The 22,308-nt window shown below is 40.1% G+C and overlaps 1 protein-coding gene across 24 annotated transcripts in view; it reads right to left on the bottom strand.

The window, feature by feature from the left end:
* KALRN (kalirin RhoGEF kinase) overlaps nt 1-22,308 on the bottom strand; it is a 697,103-nt gene that overhangs the window by 338,526 nt on the left and 336,269 nt on the right. For all 24 annotated transcript variants that reach the window (XM_073009790.1, XM_073009791.1, XM_073009792.1 and 21 more), the window contains exon 11: nt 3,540-3,731. In XM_073009790.1, coding sequence (XP_072865891.1) covers nt 3,540-3,731 — 192 coding nt within the window. The remainder of the gene's footprint in view (nt 1-3,539; nt 3,732-22,308) is intronic.

The following is a 22,308-nucleotide window of genomic DNA, read 5'->3' as shown; positions in this document are numbered from 1 at the left end:
GTAAACCCATTTATTCAATATTTATTCAGCACCTCTATGTATCAGACACAGTAGTATCTGTATCTACATATCTAATGTCACATGTGTACTATACATATGAGCACTCCCAATTTAGTGAAGGAGAGAATCACAGCTCAGTGTGACCATGGCACCACTGATGGAGGTATATACAGCACTCTGCTCTTGTCTGGGTGAAAGTTGCAAGCACCCGGGAAGAAGTTCAAGGAAAAATAAATAATGTCTAAGTTGAGCTTTAAGTGTCTTATTAAGCCTACTTTAAAGAAACACTAAGAAAAATGTGGGAGGAAGTTTCCTACTAGGAAAAAACGAGTGTTAGTATTGTACTACTTTATTTTGTAATAGTCATCCTCATAATTATTACAAAGTAGCAGAGATTAAGAGCAATTCTCCCAAAGGTATGAAGCATTAAAAAAAAAAGATCTGGAAATCAAACCTACCTGGCACCCAAAATCTTGCTGTACTTAGTGTGTGGGAACATTTGCATGTGTGTGTACACATATATGTGCATGTGTACACATATACATGTATGTGCACGTATACATACACACACCTTATTTTCTACGCTGCCTTGCAAATCACTTAAAGGGGACCTCACACAGACTGGTTTGGATGGGAAAGTGACCAAGAGGGAACATGCAGATACAAAGTCCCAGTGCATGTTCCCTGGGAACAGCTCCTCTGTGACAGTCACTCAAAATGTTGCTTTTCTGTCCATCCTGAAAAAATAAAATAAAATCTGTATGATCAGAGAGTTGCAGATGTCTCGAATAGAATGAGCCTCACAACCACAAACCCCTTTGTATCCAGGCAGGGCTGCTCCAAATTTCTCTCATACTTTGGGACTGAGGAGAAAGAGACTATGCAATTTCCTGATAGCCTCCTGTTTGAATGAATTCTCTGACGGAAAAAAAAAAAAATTCATTCAAGTCTCTGTTTATTAGCCTGTATATAAAAGTCTTTGTGGCAAAGGAGAAAAAAGCATGGCCGTTAGAGTCAGAAAGACCTGGGGTCAATTTCTCTAGTTACTACAACCTAGCTATAAAATCATGGGCAAATTATTAATTTTTCTGAACTTTGGTTTTCCCATTTGTAAAACTGGAATTTTAAAAAATGAGAATTGTCATGGCTACGAACTAGATAGCTAGATAGCCTAGCACATAGTTTGTGCTAAATAAATTTCAGTTCTTTCTCTTTCTTCACCTGCCCCCTGTATCACACCATTCCTTCTAGTAGTATTTCACATGAATGTGACTTTATAGCTGAGTTCCAGTGAGGAAACAAGTTTCAGGTTCAAACAGGACCAAGCTTAGCAAGATGTGAGCGATATCCGGGAAGACAATAGTCAATAACTCCTTGACTATTCCTGTCTCCCACACCTCCAATCCTGGCAACACTGTGTATTTCTCAGCCAAGATCTGTCGTACCCATTAAGCCCCTGATTTGGGGTTTAGAAATGTATAAAAGAAAAATAAAAGTAAGGAGAAGGAAGAATAGAGGAGATAGAAAAGAAAAAAACAAGAGTGTAGGTCATAGGAAGACAGGTAAAATCTCTGCTGTACTACTGAGAAAGTCTGTAACCTTAGAAAAGTTATTTTCTGAGGCTTAGTCTCCTCATTTAAAAATGTGTTTAATAAAATCTATACCATAAGATTATCATGAAGGCTACATGAGATGGTATATGTGTCTGGCAAGTAATAGGTGTCCATTCAAAAATGCATGTAATATATTTTGAGTGCTTACAATAAACCAAATGTTAGGCTCGGTAAATCACCTATACTACTTCAGCTTTATTATTATTATTATTATTATTATTATTATTATTTATTATCATTATCAACAGCAAATAAAGAAGACAAGAAGAAGAATGGAATCTTGGATTCACATTAGAACCTTAAGGGGCCTTAGAGCCACCAACTCCAACTGCATAATTTTATAGATAAGGAAACCCAAGGCCAGGGACATAGTGACTTGCACAAGCTCATATGGTTCTTTAGCAGCAGAACCTGGTCTAGAATCCCAGCCTTCTAGCTCTGTGTATAGAAGGTGGGAGATGTAGCTAGAGGAATTCCTGAGAGCCATGGTCACTCTTTTGGGAGTGGTAGTTCCATGGAAACTGACCCTGGTCCACCACTTCTCCATGCAGCCAGCACCGCCACAGCCCTCATGAGGAACATGACTCCTGTTCGTTCATACTCCATTCCATCACCCACAGGCTCATAATTAAAAGGGAATACACATGCCTTTGGTTTCTGAGACTTTCATTAACAATTGGGTGAGCCACTACCAAGCAGAGAACCAGGCAGGAAACCCTGGATTAATGCTAATCCCCTTGCTTTATAGACACTCATCAGAGAGTGGCCGCAGGTCCCGCAGAGAGGAGGCAAATCCAGCCTCAGGGAGCTTGCCAGCCCTTCATCTGCCTGGGGAATCTCAGTTGGGAGAACATTATCTTTTCATGTTTTTCTCTGATAGGCACTGCAATGGTTTGCATTCATTCCCTCGGTGTCAGAAAAGGCCGTAACAACCAAGATTCTTAATGCATTCCCAATATTAAAATTCAACTTAATTAAGTAGGGCTACTTTTTTTTTTCCTGGGCAGCAATCAAACTTTAATTAATACTCTATTAAAGGGAATTCCTGGGAGGGGACACAAGCATGCATACACCTAATGAGTTCATCCGCCAAGGGTGTTATTACAGATGATGCTAAATGGGCCTCCTTACTGGCCACTTACTCAATTTCAGCATGTCCCATGTTAATCAGAAATGAAAAGCAATCATAAGTTTGCAACCATCCTCCTCTCTATGGGGCCCCTCTGCTCCTGCAGCAGCTTAACATAATCTATCCTTCCTTTTCCTTTCTCCACTTGGTGAATTATTCAGGCTGGCTTTCAAGCCCAGCCAGCTTCCTTGGTGGAGGGCATCTCAGTCCCCCTTCTTTCAATGCGTGTCACTCCACATTCAGGCACAGTGAGGACCAACTTTAATATCACCCTGACACAGACCTCATTAAGAAGATTAAATCCCCTGTTAAAAAAAAAATAAAAACACAGAAAAAACACAACTGTAAACTCTACATGTTCCTTGCTGGTAGCAAAGATACCTGATCAAAGTTCTGTAGGACTCTCATTTCTGACAGGAAAGAGCAACCAAGAGAAATTGGGTGTGGAGTAGGAAGACAGTCTGTGATCCTCTTACATTTCTTCTTGCAATGACTATTGCTATATCAGGGATTCCCACATTTCTCCAGCTGCAGATTGCATGCTCTAGTAGATGTCCCCAAAATCCCCTGTCTCCATGACCCCCTTTCCTCATTAGATATTATGGGAGGAAATTTTGCCCCATTCTGAGAGATCTAAATGCAGGCTATCAGGAACGAATTGTTAATATTACCAAAGTTAGGAAACGAGTAACCTCCAGACTACCCAGGACCCTGGTCAGACCTTCAGGGCCATTTTACTAGGAAGCCGACCTAACTCTGGCAGGACCGAATGCCCTCTCTCCACTAGCTCCCCTTACCTCTTTGGTGTGTGTGTGGAAGGAGACAGACATGTCCAGGAGAAGCTTCCGCTGCTCCACCCTGCGCACGAAGTCTTGGATGCGCACCTCCAGGTGTCGAGCTGCCTTGTAGATCTCCTCCGGGTCACATTCCCCCGTCTGAGCCAACTGCTCCGCTGCTTCTAGGAGCTTGTCCGCATTGGTGTACGTATTCTGCCAGCAACAACAGTGAGGCAAAGTCAAGTTGCAGTCGCGACTTCTAGCAGCCCACCCTGGGGCTCCCCCAAGCTGAAGCGGAGGGGCGTGGGCGCTGAGCCGACAGCTCCCTGATCTGGCACTGAGGTGCAGTTTGCGGAGCTGGCACGCCGCCTCTCAGCAAGCTAGCAGCCTGCCTGGCTGCTCTGCACAGGCGGGCACCAGCGAGGTGCCTCATCCACCCCTGGGATTTCTCAGAGGTGCAGTGTCCCTGGAAAGAAGTGTGGAGAGCCTAGCTCCATACCCAGCTGCTCCCAATCCCCTACCTTCAAGAAAACCCATCGCTGCCCTCACATCTCAGGCTGTAACTGTCAGGATCAGAAATAGCACACCCACAAAGACAGTCTGTATTTCTATGTGAGAACACCAGAAAAACACTAACTGGGAGACTCGCTTTGCTTTTCTCCTCAAGTTCCCTGTAACTACTGGTGTTTATCTTTTTGGAACAGAGCTATTTCTTTGGAGGGGAAAGGATCAGCAACTCTAGGGAGCTGACAAAAGGCAGCAGCCACAGTCAGAGGGAGGAGATGCAGGCTACTCCCTGCGGGCCCAGGGAATGTTTGCAGGAAGGTTGGGGAGGAGTCTGTTGATTTTGTTTATCATAAGCTACTGCATGCACACACGCGCACACACAGTTGTCCAACCCCCTGTCTGTACACACCATGGTATTCTCCAGAGCATTTTAAAAGGCAACCAACTTGTAATTATTATTCATCAGAATGGGAGCCACTGCCTTTAGAGTAGTTGCTACATTATTTGCCACAGATACAACTTTTCCTCAGCAGGCTTCTCATTTTGAAAGTCTCCTGATATGTCCTGACTTACAGCTGGTGACTCAGGTGTACATATATTTCTTAGTATCCCTAGAGTTGGCACAAAACTCTAGAGTAGGGAACAAGCAGAGCAGTCAGTATCAAACACAAAGTGAGCGGAGAACTGAAATGGATTCGTGAGCAATGACTCTCTGGTGCTTTGTTTTGCTTATGGAGACAGGGTCTCCGAGTCTGTAAGGAGTGTTTTGGACTCACTTGAAGACCTGGGTGCTATGGACTGAATTGTACCCCCCACTCAAATTCACATGTTCCCAATATCTCGGAATGTGACCTTCCTTGGAAACAGGATAATTGTAGATGTAATTAGTTACGTTAAGTTCAAGTCACGCTATAGTAGGATAGATCCCTAATCCAATATGACTGGTGTCCCTATTTAAAAAAAAAAAAAAAATGCCATGTGAAGAGACAGACATGCACACAGGGAGAATGCCATGTGAAGATGAACGAAGAAAGTGGGAGATGTATATACAAGGCTAAGAACGCAAAAGACTGCCAGAAAACTACTAAAAGTTGAGAAAAAGGCATAGGGCAGATTTCTCCCTCATATTCCACAGAAAGAACTAACACTGCTGACACTTTGATCTCAAATGTCTAGCTTCCAAAACTGTGAGAAAAGAAGTTGTTGTTATCGAAGTCACAGTCTCGTGGTGCATTGTTACGACAGTCCTAGGAAACTGAGACTCTAGGGTTGAAACTTTCAGAGGCTGTGGAGCCAGCCTCTTGATTGTACTGGTACAGGACTGGGGAAGATGGGCAGGCAAACACTTATCTTGGCTTCTAGAAATTTGGAGAGAGGTCCCAGGGGATCCATAAGGAACGCTGCTTGAAAAGCAACTTCCCAAGGTAAACATCGTTCCAATGCTGGTGAGACCGTGTTGAAAAAGAGAAAAAGTCATTTACATTGTCCCAGTGCTTCCAAGACAGGGTTGAAAAAGAGGAAAAATCACTTGGCCCCAACTGGGAAATTCATGGAAAAACAGCAGCTTCATATGAGGAAAGGAGCTTTGCCACTGGTTAAACCAGGGTACATCAATTCTGGAAAGCAGATGAAGGAAGTCATCCACTCATGAGAGACATGCAGGGACACAAGGGGAATGACAGGCAAGGGTAGACCTCTAGGGCTGTGGGTCAGGTTAAAGAAAGCTCTTGTGGGATTTCTAGTCCCACAATTTCTAGTCCATATGCCCACAGCTGATGGGAGAGAGGTATTTTAGGAATCCCTCAAATTGTCCACCTTAAATCCTAGAGAATCTCAGGATTCCCCCCACCCCTGCTCTCCAAAACCCCTAGAGATTGTAACTTTACATTCTGTAGACAATAAAAAAAAACTTGTGGCAAAGTCAAAGTGAGCTTGCTAGCCAATTAGGTTTGGGACCAATAAGAGATAAATAAAAAGCCAAACTGAAGTGTCTACTACATGTAAGGTGATCAATTTGTCCCAGTTTGCCCAGGACTTTCCTGGTTTTAGCATAGAAATTCCTGTGTCCCAGAAATCCCCTCAGATCTAGGAAAACTGGGATGGCTGATTGCCATAATACATATCCAATACTGTAAGTATCCCAAAAGTACAGATAAATATATAATGTATTTTGTCTCAAAGAAGAATAAAATCATTCTTGAGAGAAATAACATGACAATACATAAGATGGGGCAAGCAACAAACTAATAGATAATTAGGGGTTACAATTTCTTGATATGATATAGACGCTGAAGAAAAGGAGTAAAACTGAGAATAATAGTAGCTAATAATTATTAAATATTTTGCACATGACAAAGGTTGTTCTAAAGGATTTTATGCATGCTATCCCCTTTAATCCTCACAATAACCCCATGAAGTTGATGCAGCCATCATTCCCATTTTACAGATGAAGAAACTGAGGTACAAAGAATTTCTGGCCAAAGTCACATGGCTAGTAAGTGGCAGAACCAGGATTAAAACCCTGTTGGCAGGCTTCAGAGCCCAAGCAACAACCCATTAAACTACCCTGCCTCTATAAAGAATATAGGCAGGAGCCTGAGGATGGGTAGGATTTAGCAGAGAAGGAGAAGGGCTTCTCATAGCCAAGCCTGTCTTTTTTTTGCACCCAGGGTACTCTATATTTATCCCACCCCACAGCCATCATCATACTTTATAGTAACTATGTGTCTCCATGGTATCTCTCTACTGGTCTGTGAGCCCCTTAAAGGCAGGTTCAGTGTCTCATTCATCCTTGGTTCCCCTATGCCAAGCACTGTGGCTGGTATGCAATAGGCATTTACTAAATGTTTGTTGAATAAAGAAGACACAAATGAGTAAGTCTGTTTGAATAAGTTGAGTCAACCTGACTAAAATTGGAGAGTGGCAGAAAATCAGGTTGGATACGTCAGTGAAGAGCTATAAGATAGATACATTTTATAGAGAGAATGGAACAATAAAGACAGGTGGGAAGGCAATGGGGTCAGTGTTAAAGCTGGACTCTCAGCTTTGTCTCTGCCCAGCTCTCTTCCCTATTACTAGCAGAAAAGAGCTTCTAAAATTCAGACACAATCACAACTGTCTTCTTAAAACTGTTCAGTGGCTTCCCACTGCCTTTGGGGTAAAATGTCTTGACACGGTGTGCAATGCCCTTCTTCACCTGACACTTTTTCCCTTCAGCTTCAACCCACATCACTTTCCTACAAACAGCCTAGGAAGTAAATTACTTGCATCCCCCAAAACTCACTGCACTGAATCTTGCCTCTGTGCCTTTGCACATATTCTTCTTCAGCCTGAGATGCCCTTCCCTTCACTCTTGTACTTGACCAACTCTTATTCACTCTTTAAGACCCAGCTAGGGCACTGCTTCTTCCAGGAACCCCACCCTCATATCCTCTTCTCTCCCAAGGCTAGCTTATGTGCCCTCCTCTGGACTCCTAGAGTGATCTATACCAACCCTCTCCATGGTACCTGCCACTTTCTACTGCAAATGTTTGTCTTTCTCATCTCCTTAGGGGCAGATAATGTCTCTCATCTCTTTCCCTTAGTGTATGGCACCTAGTAAGTGCTCCATAAATATTTAGTAAATGAATGAATGAATTAAAGAAGATATCAACCACCACCAATCTTAATATTCCACCCTAGCTCCTCATCAACTACCCAGTACAAGACGTTACATGATAGAATTCACGTTCAATGTTCAATTTTATTTGGTATATCCTACCTCCTGGAACAGCCTTGAAATAGAAATGTGTATGGAAAATATCAACTAAAGTATTACCAAAGCAATACTTCGATTCTTGTCAATACCCCCAAATTGGGGCAAGGATCACAACGGGTTTCTGCTCATTTTCTGACCAAATCAGCAACAGCTTTTGACCCAGGGCCAGAGTCTGACCTTGCTCTGAACATATTTCCTAGGCATTCTTTGGTTTCCCAGCTTCCTAGTCTCTCTCTGCCTTGGACTTGACGCCTTATTGACATTTCCCGACAGATATGCCAAAAATGGGTTATGAGTGCTCGTATATAGATCCCTCAGCTGTTGGAGCTTTCAGGTAGGACCTGTGGTAGACAGAGCCACTGAATCACAGATATGGGCCACACCGATGGCTGCAGTTCCTGTTCTTCCCTCTCCAACACCCCATGACTGTGTCAACCAGGTATGATGCCCTAGATAATTCAGCCCTTAATTCTAACTTAAACACTCTGCTGAAGCCTCAGCCCATTACTTTTAAATTTTCTCCCCAGGAAAGAAACAGAACATTCTAGGATAATTTGTCTCTAACAGGAATTTCAGCAATACAGGTATGTTTTCAGATTCCCTGGGCTGAAGCAGAGAAGCAGGAAGCAGGCTTTTTAAAGGCAAGGGGTGGGAAAGACAGTGAATAAAAACACTCTAGAATCAAGAGGCTACTTCCTTGGTAATATGAAGTGAGAATCTTGGCTTTATGCCCTGGGAATGAGGAAGGATGAGGCCTGAAAGTCACCCTTACTATTCAAAAGAGGCAATGTAGATTGAAGAATGAGACTACCAGAGGACCAGGAGAAAATCCCCCTCGCAGTGAGCATTTTTTTTCGGGCCAGCATGGCTGAAACCAGTAGGTAATGAGATGAAAGGAAAAAAAAAATACATAAGCATTGAAGACAAAGGAGACACAAAAGCACAGGCATTGGGGAGGGCAGCAATCAAGATAACAACCAAAACCTTACATCTGAATAGTACTTTACAGCTTACAAATCTCTTTCACTTTCCTTCCTTACCCTCTCTGGGGCAGATCTGCAAAGAATCCATGTGTGAGGAAACTACCTGAGGCTAGAGAAAGAACCATCTGAAAGAATTAGAGATAACAGTACCTAGCACTCACACAGTTAGTAATAGCACTTGCTCCCACCAGTCAGCATGGAAAATCTCATGATTAATGGGATGTTGGATGGAGTACCCAGAAGGGTCAGAAGGGTAAATAAGTAGACTTAGAATGAGAACTGCTCTGGTCTTGCCTAGTACATTTTAAGAGAAAGACCTGAACAGATCATTTTTTTTCCATGTAACTTTATTGTGTCTCAGAATAAAGCTTAAGAATATTTATAGGAATACAGAAATATCCACAACTGACAAGGTAAAACTCATGATGTCTGGTATCTAGTAAAAAAACTAACAGGCATGCCCATAATCAGGAAAATCTCACCTATGAGAAGGAGAAAAACCAATCAATGAAAACTTACCCAGAACTGAAATAGATATTAAGATTAGCAGACAAGTATTTTAAAATGGTTATTATAATTGTATTTCGTATGTTCAGATAGTTAAGAAATAAAAAAATTTTTAAAACCCCTTGTAATTCTAAAGATGAAAAACATTAGACTGTATTAACAGTAGGTTAGGCTTTGCAGAAGATAAAAGGACTGAACTTGAAAACTGCAAGAGTAACTATTTAAACTAAAATACTGAGAGAAAAAATAAATTTTAAAAATAAAGCATCTGTGAGCTATGGGATAACTTCAGACAGGCCAATATCCACGTAATTGAGATTCCCTAGGAGAAGTGGAGGGTATTGGAAAAGATACCTAAAGAAATAATGACCAAGAAGTTTTCAAATATAACAAAAACTATAAATCCAAGAAACCCATCAAACCCTCAACACAAAAAACACAAAGAAAACTACACCAAGGAACATAAAAGTAAAATAAAATGGCAAAAAAGGGAAAAAAAGAAAATCTTTAAAGTAGACAGAGGAAAAAAGGACAAGCTATATACAGAGGAACAAAGATAAGGATGACAGCAGACTTGTTATTGGAAACAGTGCAAGCAAAAAGACAGTAGAGCAACATCATAAAAGTACTAAAAGAAAAAAAACAAAAACAAAAAACAAACCTGGGAATTCTGTGCCCAGCACAAGTATTTTCAAAAACAAAAGCGAAATAAAGACTTTTTCAGATATACAAAGACAAAAGAATTCTTCACTAGCAGATATGCAAGATAAGAAATGTTAAAAGAAGTCCTTCAGGAAGAAGGAAAATGGTATCAGATGGAAATACAGATCCATACACAGGAATCAAGAGCACTGGAAATACTAGATGGGTAAATAAGGTTTAAAAACTAATGATAACAATGTAATGTGGGATTTATGGTACATATATAAGTAAGATAAGTTAAAATACTATAAATCCTAAGGCAATCATTAAAATAATAAAGAGTTATAGTTGATCAGCCAACAAAGGAAGTCAAACAGGATCATAAAATATTAAATTAATCCAAAAAGGCAAAAAAGGGGGAAAAGCAACAGATGAAACATATAGAAAAAAAAAAGTGATAGAGTTAAATCTAAACATATCAGCAATCACATTAAATATAAATTGTCTAAACACAATCAAAAGGCAGAGATTGTCAGATTAGATAAAAAAGCAAGTTCCAATTATATACTGTCTACAAGGAATGCACTATAAGTACAAAGACACCAAGTAGGGTAAGAGTAAAAGGATAGAAAAAGATATAGCATGATAACACTAGCCAAAAAAAGCTGGGTGGCTATATTCATATCAGACATAGTAGATTGCAGAGTGAATAACATTACCAGGAAAAAATGAATAATATTATCATTTGGTAATGATCAAGGGGTCAATTCATCAAGAGGATATAATAACCCTAAACATTTATGCATCTATCAACAAAAGTTCGAAATATGTAAAGACTGATTAAACCCACAAGGAGAAATAGAGAAATCCATAATTATAGTCAGAGATTTCCATGCCCCCTCTCAGTAACTAATAGAACAAGTAGATAGGAAATTTGTAAGGATATAGATTTGAACACTCTTAACCAACGTGGCCTGACATTTATAGGACATTCCACCCCCACCTCAACAGCTGAATTCATATTTTTTTCAAGTGCTCACAGACTATTTACTGAGATAAACCATATTCTCAGCCATAGAAAGAGTCTCAACAAATTTAAAGGGATGCAAGTCATACAACATATTTTCTCTGACTATAATGTAATTAAATTAGAAATCAATAACAGAAATATCACCAGAATATTCAAAAGTTATTGGAAACTAAATAACACATTTCTAAATAACCCATAGGTCAAAGAAGGTGGCATCAGTTAACCAGGTGTCCACAGTATGCTAAGCACAGTGTTAGGTTCTTTATCGACATTATCTCTAAGCATTGGGATCAATCATAAGATAGATATTAATTTCATTTTACAAATGAGAAAACTGAGGCTCAGAGACATAAAGTAACTTGTTTAAACAATGTTTTATAACTAGAAAATGGCAAGCAAGTCTCTCTAACTATAACTTCCAGTACTTTTCACCGAAACATGTACTTCTCCAAAACTCACTGTAAAATCTCCAGCTCTTCTGCTTCTTTATTACTTTGAATTACATTCACTCTTAGGCCTTTGGTTTTTAAATTATGACATTGTAATTGTGCATGTGCAACAGCCTTTTTTTTTCTTTTGCAATACACTTGTTTTGTGTGCATGTTGTCTTCTAAGGAGAGTTGTACTCACTTTAAAGGAAAGAGTCCATCTTACTCATCTTTTCTATCTCAACTATTCATCAATGTACCTAGTGGGCATAGTGCTCTCCTTTCAGTAGTCACTCAACCCAAAAACTCTGCAGTTCAGCAGCTTGACAGCAGTAAGGTGTCACATTTCCCAGTTCCATTTAGCACTGAGAATGTATTTGCCATGTAAATGAAGGTCAGAATCCCAGGATAAAATAAAGAAATTCAGTTGAGCACATAATAGCTTTAAAATATAGTACTGACACAGCACACTGTCTATGATGAAGGAGGGTGATATAGAAAAATGCTTTTCAGTTTTCATCCTAGAACACCAGGAATATATTTCTCCTCCATCTGTTGGTTCTTGTAGTGGGGAAGGGGATGAACTCTGGGAATGGCAAAGTCATCTTTGGCGGAAAAGTAGGAAGAAACAGAGGGAACTAGTTCTGGGTACCAGTGATGGTTTGACCCACCACATTACATCTGCTGAAAGAACAATATCTTCTTAGGTGCCCTGAATAAGTGAACAAATAAGTTCCCTCCATTAGAATAACTTTATGTCCAAATAAGGAGTGTCTAAGGAGTACCCTAAAGAGATGCTCCTTAAAGTTGAAGACTATCTATATAAATCTTCAGTTACTAATTGGGACTGATACGAAAAATAACTATTGCAGGTACCAGTGCCTCCCAACACGAGTAGTTTCGGTACTGAGATTATCTCTGGGAACTTAAACACCAACTTTATCACATTTACATATGTCATCATCACCCTGTCCATTCTCACACATCTCTACTTGCTGGAGACTATTTTTCTTTATATCTAAAATGCTTTAGCACCTTTTCCTATAAAAGGCATATTTTTAGAACTCCACATTTTTTTAAAGTAAAATTTTATTTTCCTACAGTCTAACTTTGAGTGTTTAGGAAGGTACACAAGCCTAGAAATTCTGAGAAAATTATAGTAGTTCTTTGCTGGGGTGTTCTCTTTCACTGATCCCTTTTCTTTCTTTCTCAATAACTCTCTTCATTTACATATTATTGCTTTAAAGGACCTTCAAAATATTCCCTCCCGACTGTAAACTAGAAGCTAAATATCTGGTCACTCTCAGGCAGGAAAGCAAAAGAAATACTTAACTGTTAACATTTTATCCATTTAATAACAACAACAATAAAATACCTTGTTTGTGGATTAAAAGGCAAAGTGAATCCTAGAGGTTGCCAACACTAGTTACAAGATATAATTTGACAGATAACACCAGGTCCAGACTGTTAGAAAAGACCAGTTCAGATTCCAGAAAACATGGCCACCCTCTGGGACCTGAAACATACAGCAGGTAAAGACTCTGTCCCTGACCTCTCCCCACCTAGCCCACCAGGGAATGGGGAGCTGTGGAAGGCAGAGTCAGGGCTGTAAGCTGGGCCTAGGGAAGCCAGGACTAGCACTTAGAATGGGACACAAAGAAGACGCTGCAGAGAGCAAGGAGACTAGAAGCCAGAGGCTGGCCCAGAGCTGCTTCCTGAGACAAACCAGAGGGAACAATGGAGAGCAAAGACAGCTGAGCAATTAGGAGACCAAAATGAGGCATGCACTAAGCAGACACAGAGCTCTGAAGACTGTGGAGGAAGGCTTCTTCCTTTTCCCACTGAGCAGGCCCCAGATATAGCCAGCTGGCATTCATGTTGCTGCTGGGAAGCAACCCCATCACTCCTGGAATTTGATAACACAATCTCCACTCCTCTGGTGACCCTCTCCCCTCCCTCCTTTCCCTCACTCTATTCAAACTGGCAAAACAATGAAGGGGAACATGCAGCCACAACAGAAGAATGGGGACAAAAACATTTTAAAAGTGAAGAAGATAGACTTAAATATTCAGATGTGGATACACAGAATGCCCAGTGGCCCCGTCCCGGCAGAAATTCATTCTTGCATGGAATTCCTGAAGCCAAAGAAATAAGCAGTTGGTGAGACAGCATCCCCATGGAACAGGATAAAGCTGCCTGCTGCAGGGTTTGGCAATTCAAGAGGTATGGGGGGAAATGTATCCACAGCAATGTTCTCTCTCAAAAGATGTAACTTTGCAGTGTTGCTGTTTTTCCTGTTTTCTATATTCTATGTTTGGCTGGCAGTGGGAGGGAGTGGGTGTCAGAGAGAGAAGACTGGGCTTTGGAGAGACAAGACAGTTGGCTTGAAAATACTGCTGAAAACTGTGGGACTTGTGGATTTATTTTTCTCTCCTGTTCCATTCCTAACAGAGGAAAAGAGGAAAAGGCTGTTCCTGACATGGAAAGGTGGGTCAGATGATGAGGTGACCAAATCAGAGGGTTTGGCCATACTTCTGCCTCCATCCCTGTTAGCATAGTGCTCTTTCAAGTCCTTTCACCCTGTTTTGGTCACATATACCTCTGTTGCCTGAGGTTATGTCTATATACATCTGTAGGGAGCCCACAGCCTCTGATATAAAAGCAAAGGTACCTGACCCTCTTAATGATGATGCTCCTCCTCCCTTTCCACTTTCCCAGAATCTGGACTCTTTCTACCTTAGACCATTCATGCTGCTATCACAAATCCTTTACAATGGGTGGCTTATACATAACAGAAGTTTATTTCTCACAGTTCTAGAGGCTGAGAAGTCCGAGATTAAGGTACCCACAGATTCAGTATCTGGTGAGGGCTTCAATTTCTGGTTCACAGATGATCTTCTCACTGTGTCTTTATATGATGGAAGGAAATAGCCAGCTTTCTAGAACCTCTTTAAAAGGGCACTGCTCACCTCCCAAAGTTCCTGCCTCGTAATACAATCACATTGGGAATTAGGTTCAATATATATGTTTGGAGCAAACACAGACATTCAGACCATACTGCTACTTGCCCTGGGTTTTACCTTAGTTAACCTCCCTGGGCTTGGTCCACAGATTATGTGGAACAGAGTTTCTCAACAGTAACACCATTAACATTTTGCGCTGGTTAATTCTTTGCTTGGGGGGCTCTTGTGGGTTAAATTCTGTCCCCACCAAAAGATATGCTGTAGCTCTAACCCCGTACTTTAGAATGTGACCTTATTTGGAAATAACATTGTTGCAGATACAATTAGTTAAGATGAGATCATACTGAAATAAGGTAGGTCCACAATGTGGTATGACTGGTGTTCATTCCTATAAAAAGATGTCCACATGAAGATACAGATATACAGGGAGAGCGACATGAAAGCTGAGATTGGAGTGGTGCAGCCACACGCCAGGAAATGACAAAACCACCAGCAAGTCACTAGAAGCTAAGAGGCCTGGAACAGATTCTCCCTCATAGCCCTCAGAAGGAACAACCCTGCTAACACTGGAGTCTCAGACTTCTAGTCTCCAAAACTCCCAGACAATCAATTTCTGCTGTTTTAATCTGTGCGGTTTGTGGTACTTTGTTACAGTAGCCACAGGAAACAAACACGGGCTGTCCTGTGCACTGCAGAATGCGTAGCAGCATCCCTGGAATCTACCCACAGGATGCCAATAGCAACCTCTTCCCCAGATGTAATAATCAAAAATGACCCCAGCTACTGTCAGATGTCCAGGTGGGCTGGAAGTCGGGGGTAGACAAAAATTGCCTTCCGGTTGAGAACCACTGTTTTAGACCATAAGACCATAGAGGAAGCCGAATTGAGAAAGATCATACAACTGCCCCAGCTTACAGTATTTTTCTGATAATCATTCAGATGGCAGAAACCTTAAGGAATCCTCTAATCCTTTGGTTCTCACAGGACAGGGGGAGGAGGTTAGGGGGTTGAGGGCCAACGGGTTTGAGAGATAAAGATAGGAGCTTGGAGGGACAATGTAGTACCCTGTCTCTGCTCCAGGTTATGTAAATTAGGATGGGCTTGGGGAGGGAGTTGTGGGAATGTCTGACAGCCACGTTTTAAAAGCTCCCAGGTGACTCTAATTGCAGCCACTCATCTACCATTGAAACCGCTCATCACAGGGAAGGGCTCAAAGCCTGGGCTGAAATTCCAACATGAGAGAAATCTAGTCTTTTGCCTTGAAAAGGCTCAGAACTTAGGACAGTGATATATTTAACACTTTGTATGGCAGTTTAAATGCAGTAACTGTGGGTTATAGAAATGAAAACCAGAAATGACCAAAATGCTCAACAATACAGAATAGTTCACTACACTCTGGTACATAACACATGATAGAGTATTACCCACTCACTACAATTATGTTTTTGAAGAATATTTAATGACTTAAAGATATGTTCTTAATTAATATTAAATGAAGAAGTCAGAATAAGCCAAAGTATGGTTCTAATTTTATTATATAAAAAAAACCTACTACTGATAATGATAATGCTTATGCTATTATATCATATTATAGATAAGGAAACTGAGGATTAAAAATGTAAAAGAACTTGAGAAAGCTCACATAAATAACTGATGTTGATCTGGAATTCACATTTGTTTGATCCTGGGCAAAACAATCTTAGTATTCTGCTGTGTTAAATGGAAATTTATCAATAAATATTAATAATGGTTATGTCTGAGTGATATTAGAGATAAATTTTCTTTTCCACTATTTCCTTGTTTCCTAATTATTCCATGGTGAATATATATTAGTTTCATAATTAGGAAAAATGGAAAAAATCACTTAAATATAAAAATTATATGCAGGGCATTGTTTAGAAATTATTCTAATGAAGAAAATGTGTCACACATGTACAATAGAGTAGTATTCAGCCATAAAAAAGAATGAGATCCAGTCATTTGCAAAAACTTGGATGGAACTGGAGGTCATTATGCTAAGTGAAATAAGCCAGGCACAGAAAGACAAACATCTCATGTTCTCACTTATTTGTGGGATCTAAAAATCAAACCAATAGAATTCATGGACATAGAGAGTAGATAGATGGTTATTAGAAGCTTGGAAGGGTAGTAGGAAGTTGGGGGTAAGGTAGGAATGGTTAAGGGCTATGAAAAATAGAAAGAATGAAAAAGACCTACTATTTGATAGCACAATAGGGTGACTATAGCCAATAATAACTTTATTGTATATCTTAAAACAACTTAAAGAATTTAATTAGATTGTAACCTAAAGGCTAAATGCTTGAGGGGAGGGATACCCCATTCTCCATGATGTGTTTATTTCACATTGCATGCCTGTATCAAAACATCTCATGTACATCATAAATATATACACCTAATATGTACCCACAAAAATTTAAAAATAGTACAAAATATTTTTTTAAAGAAATTATTCCAAATAGTAAGCAGAAACATTTGTTTTGCAAATGTTTCCTTATTTTTGTAAGAAGAAAGATGTGTAAGACTATTGGTAGGAAGGTAAATTAGTATAGCCATTATGGAAAACAGTATGGAGTTTCCTGAAAAAAATAAAAATACAATTACCATACAACCCAGCAATTCTGTTACTGGATATATATCCAAAGGAAATGAAATTACTATGTTGAAGATATGTCTGCACTCTCATGTTTACTGCAGCACTATTCACAGTAGTCAAGATATGAAATCAACCTTTGTGTCCATCAGTGAATAAATGGATGAAGAAGACAAAGGGTCTTCAAAAAGTTCATGGGAAATGTGTGATATTTAAAAGGAAACTATGCGTGGATTTCAACTTTTTCACAGCCAAATAAACTCATACTAACTTGTCATAACATACCTGAACAGGAAGTAGTTTGAGGTACTAAGAAGGATAAGACATCAGTTTCAAACAGCCCCAATCAGAGCAACATGAATGCTGCTAAAATTGAAGCAAGGACAAACATCAAATTTATGGTAAAGCTTGAGTGGAAGAATGGTGAAATTATTTATGCTTTACAAAAAGTTTATGGGGACAATGCCCTAAAAGAATTGGCAGTTTACAAATAGCTAACTCATTTTAAAAAGGAATGAAATAATTTTGAAGATGAAGCCCATAGCTACAGACCATCCACATCAATTTGTGATGAAAAATTAGTCTTGTTCATGCCAATGATTGGCCAGAGAAATAATAGCCAACACCATAGACATCTCAGTTTGATCAGCGTACACAATTCTGACTGAAAAATTAAAGTCGAGCAAACTTTCCACTCAATGAGTGCCAAAATGATTGCACCCAGATCAGTTGCAAACAAGAGTAGAGTTTTTAATGGAGACTTTAAACAAGTATGATTAAGATCTTGAAGTATTTCTTTGAAGAATTGTAACAGAAATGAAACATAGCTTTACCAGTATGATCCTGAAGACAAAACACAATCAAAGCAATGGCTACCAAGAGGTGGAAGTGGGAACCTGTCAAAGCAAAAGCAGACTGGTCAAGAGCAAAGACCATGGCAACAATTTCTTGGGATGCTCAAGGCATTTCACTTGCTGGCTTTCTGGATGGCCAAAGTGATAATATTTGCTTACTATGAGAGTGTTTTGCAAAATTTACCCAAAGCTTTAACATGAAAATGCCCAGGAAGCTTCACCAGACAGTCCTCCACTAAAACAATGCTCCTGCTCATTTCTCTCAGCTAAACAAGTGTATTTTTTTTTTTAAGAATTTTGGTGGGAAATCATTAGACATCCACCTTACAGTCCTGATTTGGCTCCTTCTGACATCTTTTTTGTATCTTAATCATAAAAAAAAATCTTAAAGGGCATCCATTTTCCTTGAGTTGAGAACATACATTGACCTGGTTAAATTACCAGGACCCTTGGTTCTTTAGGGATGGACTAAATAGCTGGTATCATCACTTACAAAGGTGCCTTGAACTTGATGGAACTTATGTTGACAAATAACGGTTATATATTTTTTTTCTTTTTAATTCCATTTTCCATAAACTTTTTGAAGTGTTGTCATATAGACAATGGAATACTATTCAGCAATAAAAAAGGAGATCCTGTCATTTTTGACAATATGAATCAACAATATGAATCATATGTTATAGTAAGTGAGATATGCCAGGCACAACAAGATAAATACTGCATGATCTCACTTATATGTGGAATCTAAAACAGTTGATCTCACAGAAGCAGACAGTAAGGTGGTTACCAGGGGATGGGATAATTGGGGGTGGTGGTTGGGAGGTTTTGAGGCAGGGGGGTTGGGGAGATGTTGGCCAAAAGATACAAAATTTCAATTAGATAGAAGAATAAGTTCAAGGGATCTATTGTTCAATATAGCATCTATAGTTAACAATATATGTATTCTTAAAAAATGCTAAGGGAATAGATATAAAGTTCTCTCACCACAAAAATGATAACTATGTGAGATGATGCATCTCTTAATTAGCCAGATTTAGTTATTCTTCAATGTATATATACCTCAAAACAGTATGTTGTACATAGTAAATACATACATACATGTTTCTATTGATTAAAAAATAAGAAATTTAAAAGAAAAAGAGAAAGATGTGCAAGATAACTGATTATCTCGGGAGTGTGGAATTGAGAAGTGGGAGTGGAGAAATAATTAGCTCTTTATTTACATATCTTTGCAACATTCCACATGTTATTACAATAAACAGGACTTTCTCCAAAATTTGAAAAACACCAAAGAAATTTTAAAAGGGAAAGATAAGGATTCAATATATTTTTGTCAACTGACAGGTGAAAATGTGAGTGCATTTAGAAATACAAATAAATTTCATTACAAATATATTTATCTTAGAGATGAATGCATTTCCTAGTTATGTAGACCCTGAAGACACTGATGCTTGAAGAAGTACGATAAAATATACAATCACAAAGCATGTAAAATGTCTCTGTAGCCCCAGTCAGACATTTCACATTTCTCAGTCTGGACTTTATGACATTGCTTAGCATAGCTTAGAAGAAACATGATGTTGGTATGACATACATATGCAAAAAAAAACTCATTAAAAATGATCACCTATGAAGTCCTAGAAATTATTCTCCCTGGGCACAATGCCAGCATCAATTATTCATAACCTTGAGTTGTTTTCCTCAGCCATCAGAAGTAAGAAACATGTCAAATTTGAAAGTACTTAAAAGTGAGGCAGGTGCTCCGATCACACCCCTAGAGCCTATGTCTGAAGTGGCACCGTAAGTTTTGGTTGAAAGCCTTCCCTATCACCATCATATAAATATCAAAAGCCTTAGTGCCATGACATAGAACTAACAGCAGCACGGAATGACAGGCAGGGAGTCTAGACCTTGGGTTCCTGCATGTGTGAAAGGGACAAGCTGATATAGATTGAAATGCTTAGGGCCTTTTAAATGAGAATTAGGAACACAAAGGTGGAGTAATGCAAAGTGAAAGGGATAACAGGTAACACTCAGATCTAGAAAAATCATTCCCTCTTGTCTAGTCTCACTGGTTTGCTCTAGGATTGGGCTATCAGCATGGCTTTAGAAAGTCAAGTCCACTTGTGTCTCACCTTCCCCAGGTATACTGTTAAAATCGCCATCATCATCATCCAGCAGAAATGTAGATGTCAGGCACAGGGCTGCTCTAGAGACTGTGTAGCAGCTGACTAGGCCCCGTGGAATGCAGACTAGCCCTAGAACCATACTGTAGTGTTGGGAGAGACCCAACAGTGAGTAGAAAGAGAAAAACTTAGCTTCCTCAGTGGCTCTCGGGGTGTCTCTACTCATGACTGAGATTTGTGGACATTGCCATAGGTACCCCCCTTCATTTTTAAACAGGTGAATTGTGTTCAGAATGCTTAGTATATAAGGCATGGAAAAATATAAATTGTATTTCAGAGTTCATCATTAATAAAAACAAAATTTGAAAAGTTTCTCCATGAGGTGCCTAGGGTTAAGTCTTGGTTCTCTACATAATTAAGTTATATAGACCCCAAGGACATGAAAGAAATGAAGGGTGACAGTAGCACAAATTAGCAATATAATGCTGAGGTCATACTTGGTAAAGGAGTGACCAGGGCAGGATGGATAAGGCTGAAGACACTGTCAGGAAGTGACTTTTTGAGCCAACTTTAAAGCCTAGAATGTGAAGCCAAAGAGTAATCTGCTAGGCAAGGGAATGGCATGGGCAATAGTACAGATTTGGCAAGCTCACTGTGGGAGCACAGCAGACGTGTCTAAGAGCTCTCCAGGCAGAACAGCCCAGCTGGCCTCAGTGAAGCACAGTTTGGGAGTCAGAGACGCCAGCTCTAGTCCTCACTGTGGAATAAGCCCTAATGAGTGGCTGTCTGGTGTGGAAAGCTGGTGGGAGGGAGTCAAGAGGAGAGAAAGACAAGAGGAAGGAGACCTATGCTAGTGACAAGGCCATCTGCACACACTTCTCAAACAGGGCTGGATTGAGAGATTTGTTTTAGGACAAAAGAGACACCACATATCCACTAAGGACTGTTCGCCATGCACTGTCGGCCAAAACCCAGGGCCATCTGAGACCTCCGGCTCCCCACTTTCAAAGCAGGAACATGTTCTTCCCACTTCCGTTCCTTAGGAGATTAAGTGAAAAGACATAGCCATTGCAACATTTCCTCAGAGCAGAGAAGCTGCAGGAGATCAAAGTCTCCCCACATAAAGCTCTTCAGGGAAAGGGCAGAATCCAAATAGCTGAAGATTGGACCATGAGACAGGGAAGGGTCATGAGGTTCAGGCTCCCATCCCATCATTCACCTAATTTTCTGAAACTCCTGACTGTTCCTGATGCTCACAGGCCAAGAGCTATCTTCCATGACCACAGACTATACCCATAATCCTCACAGTCACAAAATCCTAGGCAAGAACCGTAAGTAATTCCATACAAATCCACCCTCCATAAGAGAAAAGGAAAATTAAGCAATGGTATTAATGTGGACAGTGACATAATGAAACAAGAACAAGCTGGCTTGGAGGCAGGATCTAGTTAGGCATAAATAAGTTCACAGAACCCCCAAAAGGTAGATATAAGAAGCACTGTAGACCCCCTTGCTGTCTTGAAGTGGGGCAACACTGCTTGCTGTTGAGAGATCGCTGGGCAGGGCTGCCCGTTTTTCTCTGATTAGAAGAGCGGTGAAAAGAAACCGACAGAGAGCTTGAAATGCAAAGCATCCTGCTGTTTCCACTTACAACCGCTTTTGCCCCAAAAGTCCTATTGACCTGAACTTATATAAATAAACATCAGAACAGGGAGAGATTTTGCTCATTAAATCATTAGCTTTAGCTTTAGAATGTGGAAAGTTTCCCGGCTAATCCCGCTACGCATGGGAATCTGGCCCTCAAACAGTGAAAGAAGCCCAGGGCATCAAGAGTTCAGTTAAACTCAGAGACTGGTCAGCACATTCCCTCTCTTGGGAAACTCCTGGGATGGGGCAATATCATCAATCTCTTCTATATCTTTAGTTCTTCTTCTCTGAGTGTGTTCCAGACATGATCTCATCCACTGTCACCATATCCCCTGAAAAATAATGATGGCAATTTACATTTGCTCTGTGCTCTAGACTTAAAGTACTTTTAAGTACATTATCTTATTGCATGCCTACTTCAACTAAAATGGAATAGATATCATTCCCATTTTGTAGATGTAGAAACTGAGGCTTGGCAAGGTTAGGGGAACTGTACATATAGGTGGGGTGGCTCTGGCCTCCCCTTCAAGTATTCTAATCCCTGTATCCTTCTCACTGGATCTTGTTGCTTCCCACAAGGAAGAAGGCAGGAAGAATCTGTAACTCCCATTTTGTTGATGGGGAGATTGTGGCACTAATTTTTCAAGTGATCTTTGTGTGAGGCATAGAGTGAAGAAAGGAAAAATCTAGGAAATTATCCTTAGTCCAGGTCATCTGGCACCCTGAAGTCATGAT

Source organism: Chlorocebus sabaeus, chromosome 22, assembly GCF_047675955.1.
Source record: "Chlorocebus sabaeus isolate Y175 chromosome 22, mChlSab1.0.hap1, whole genome shotgun sequence".
NCBI classification, from domain to species: domain Eukaryota; kingdom Metazoa; phylum Chordata; class Mammalia; order Primates; family Cercopithecidae; genus Chlorocebus; species Chlorocebus sabaeus.
Note: the sequence above shows the minus strand (reverse complement) of the source record. Positions and strands in the feature narration are given on the sequence as shown.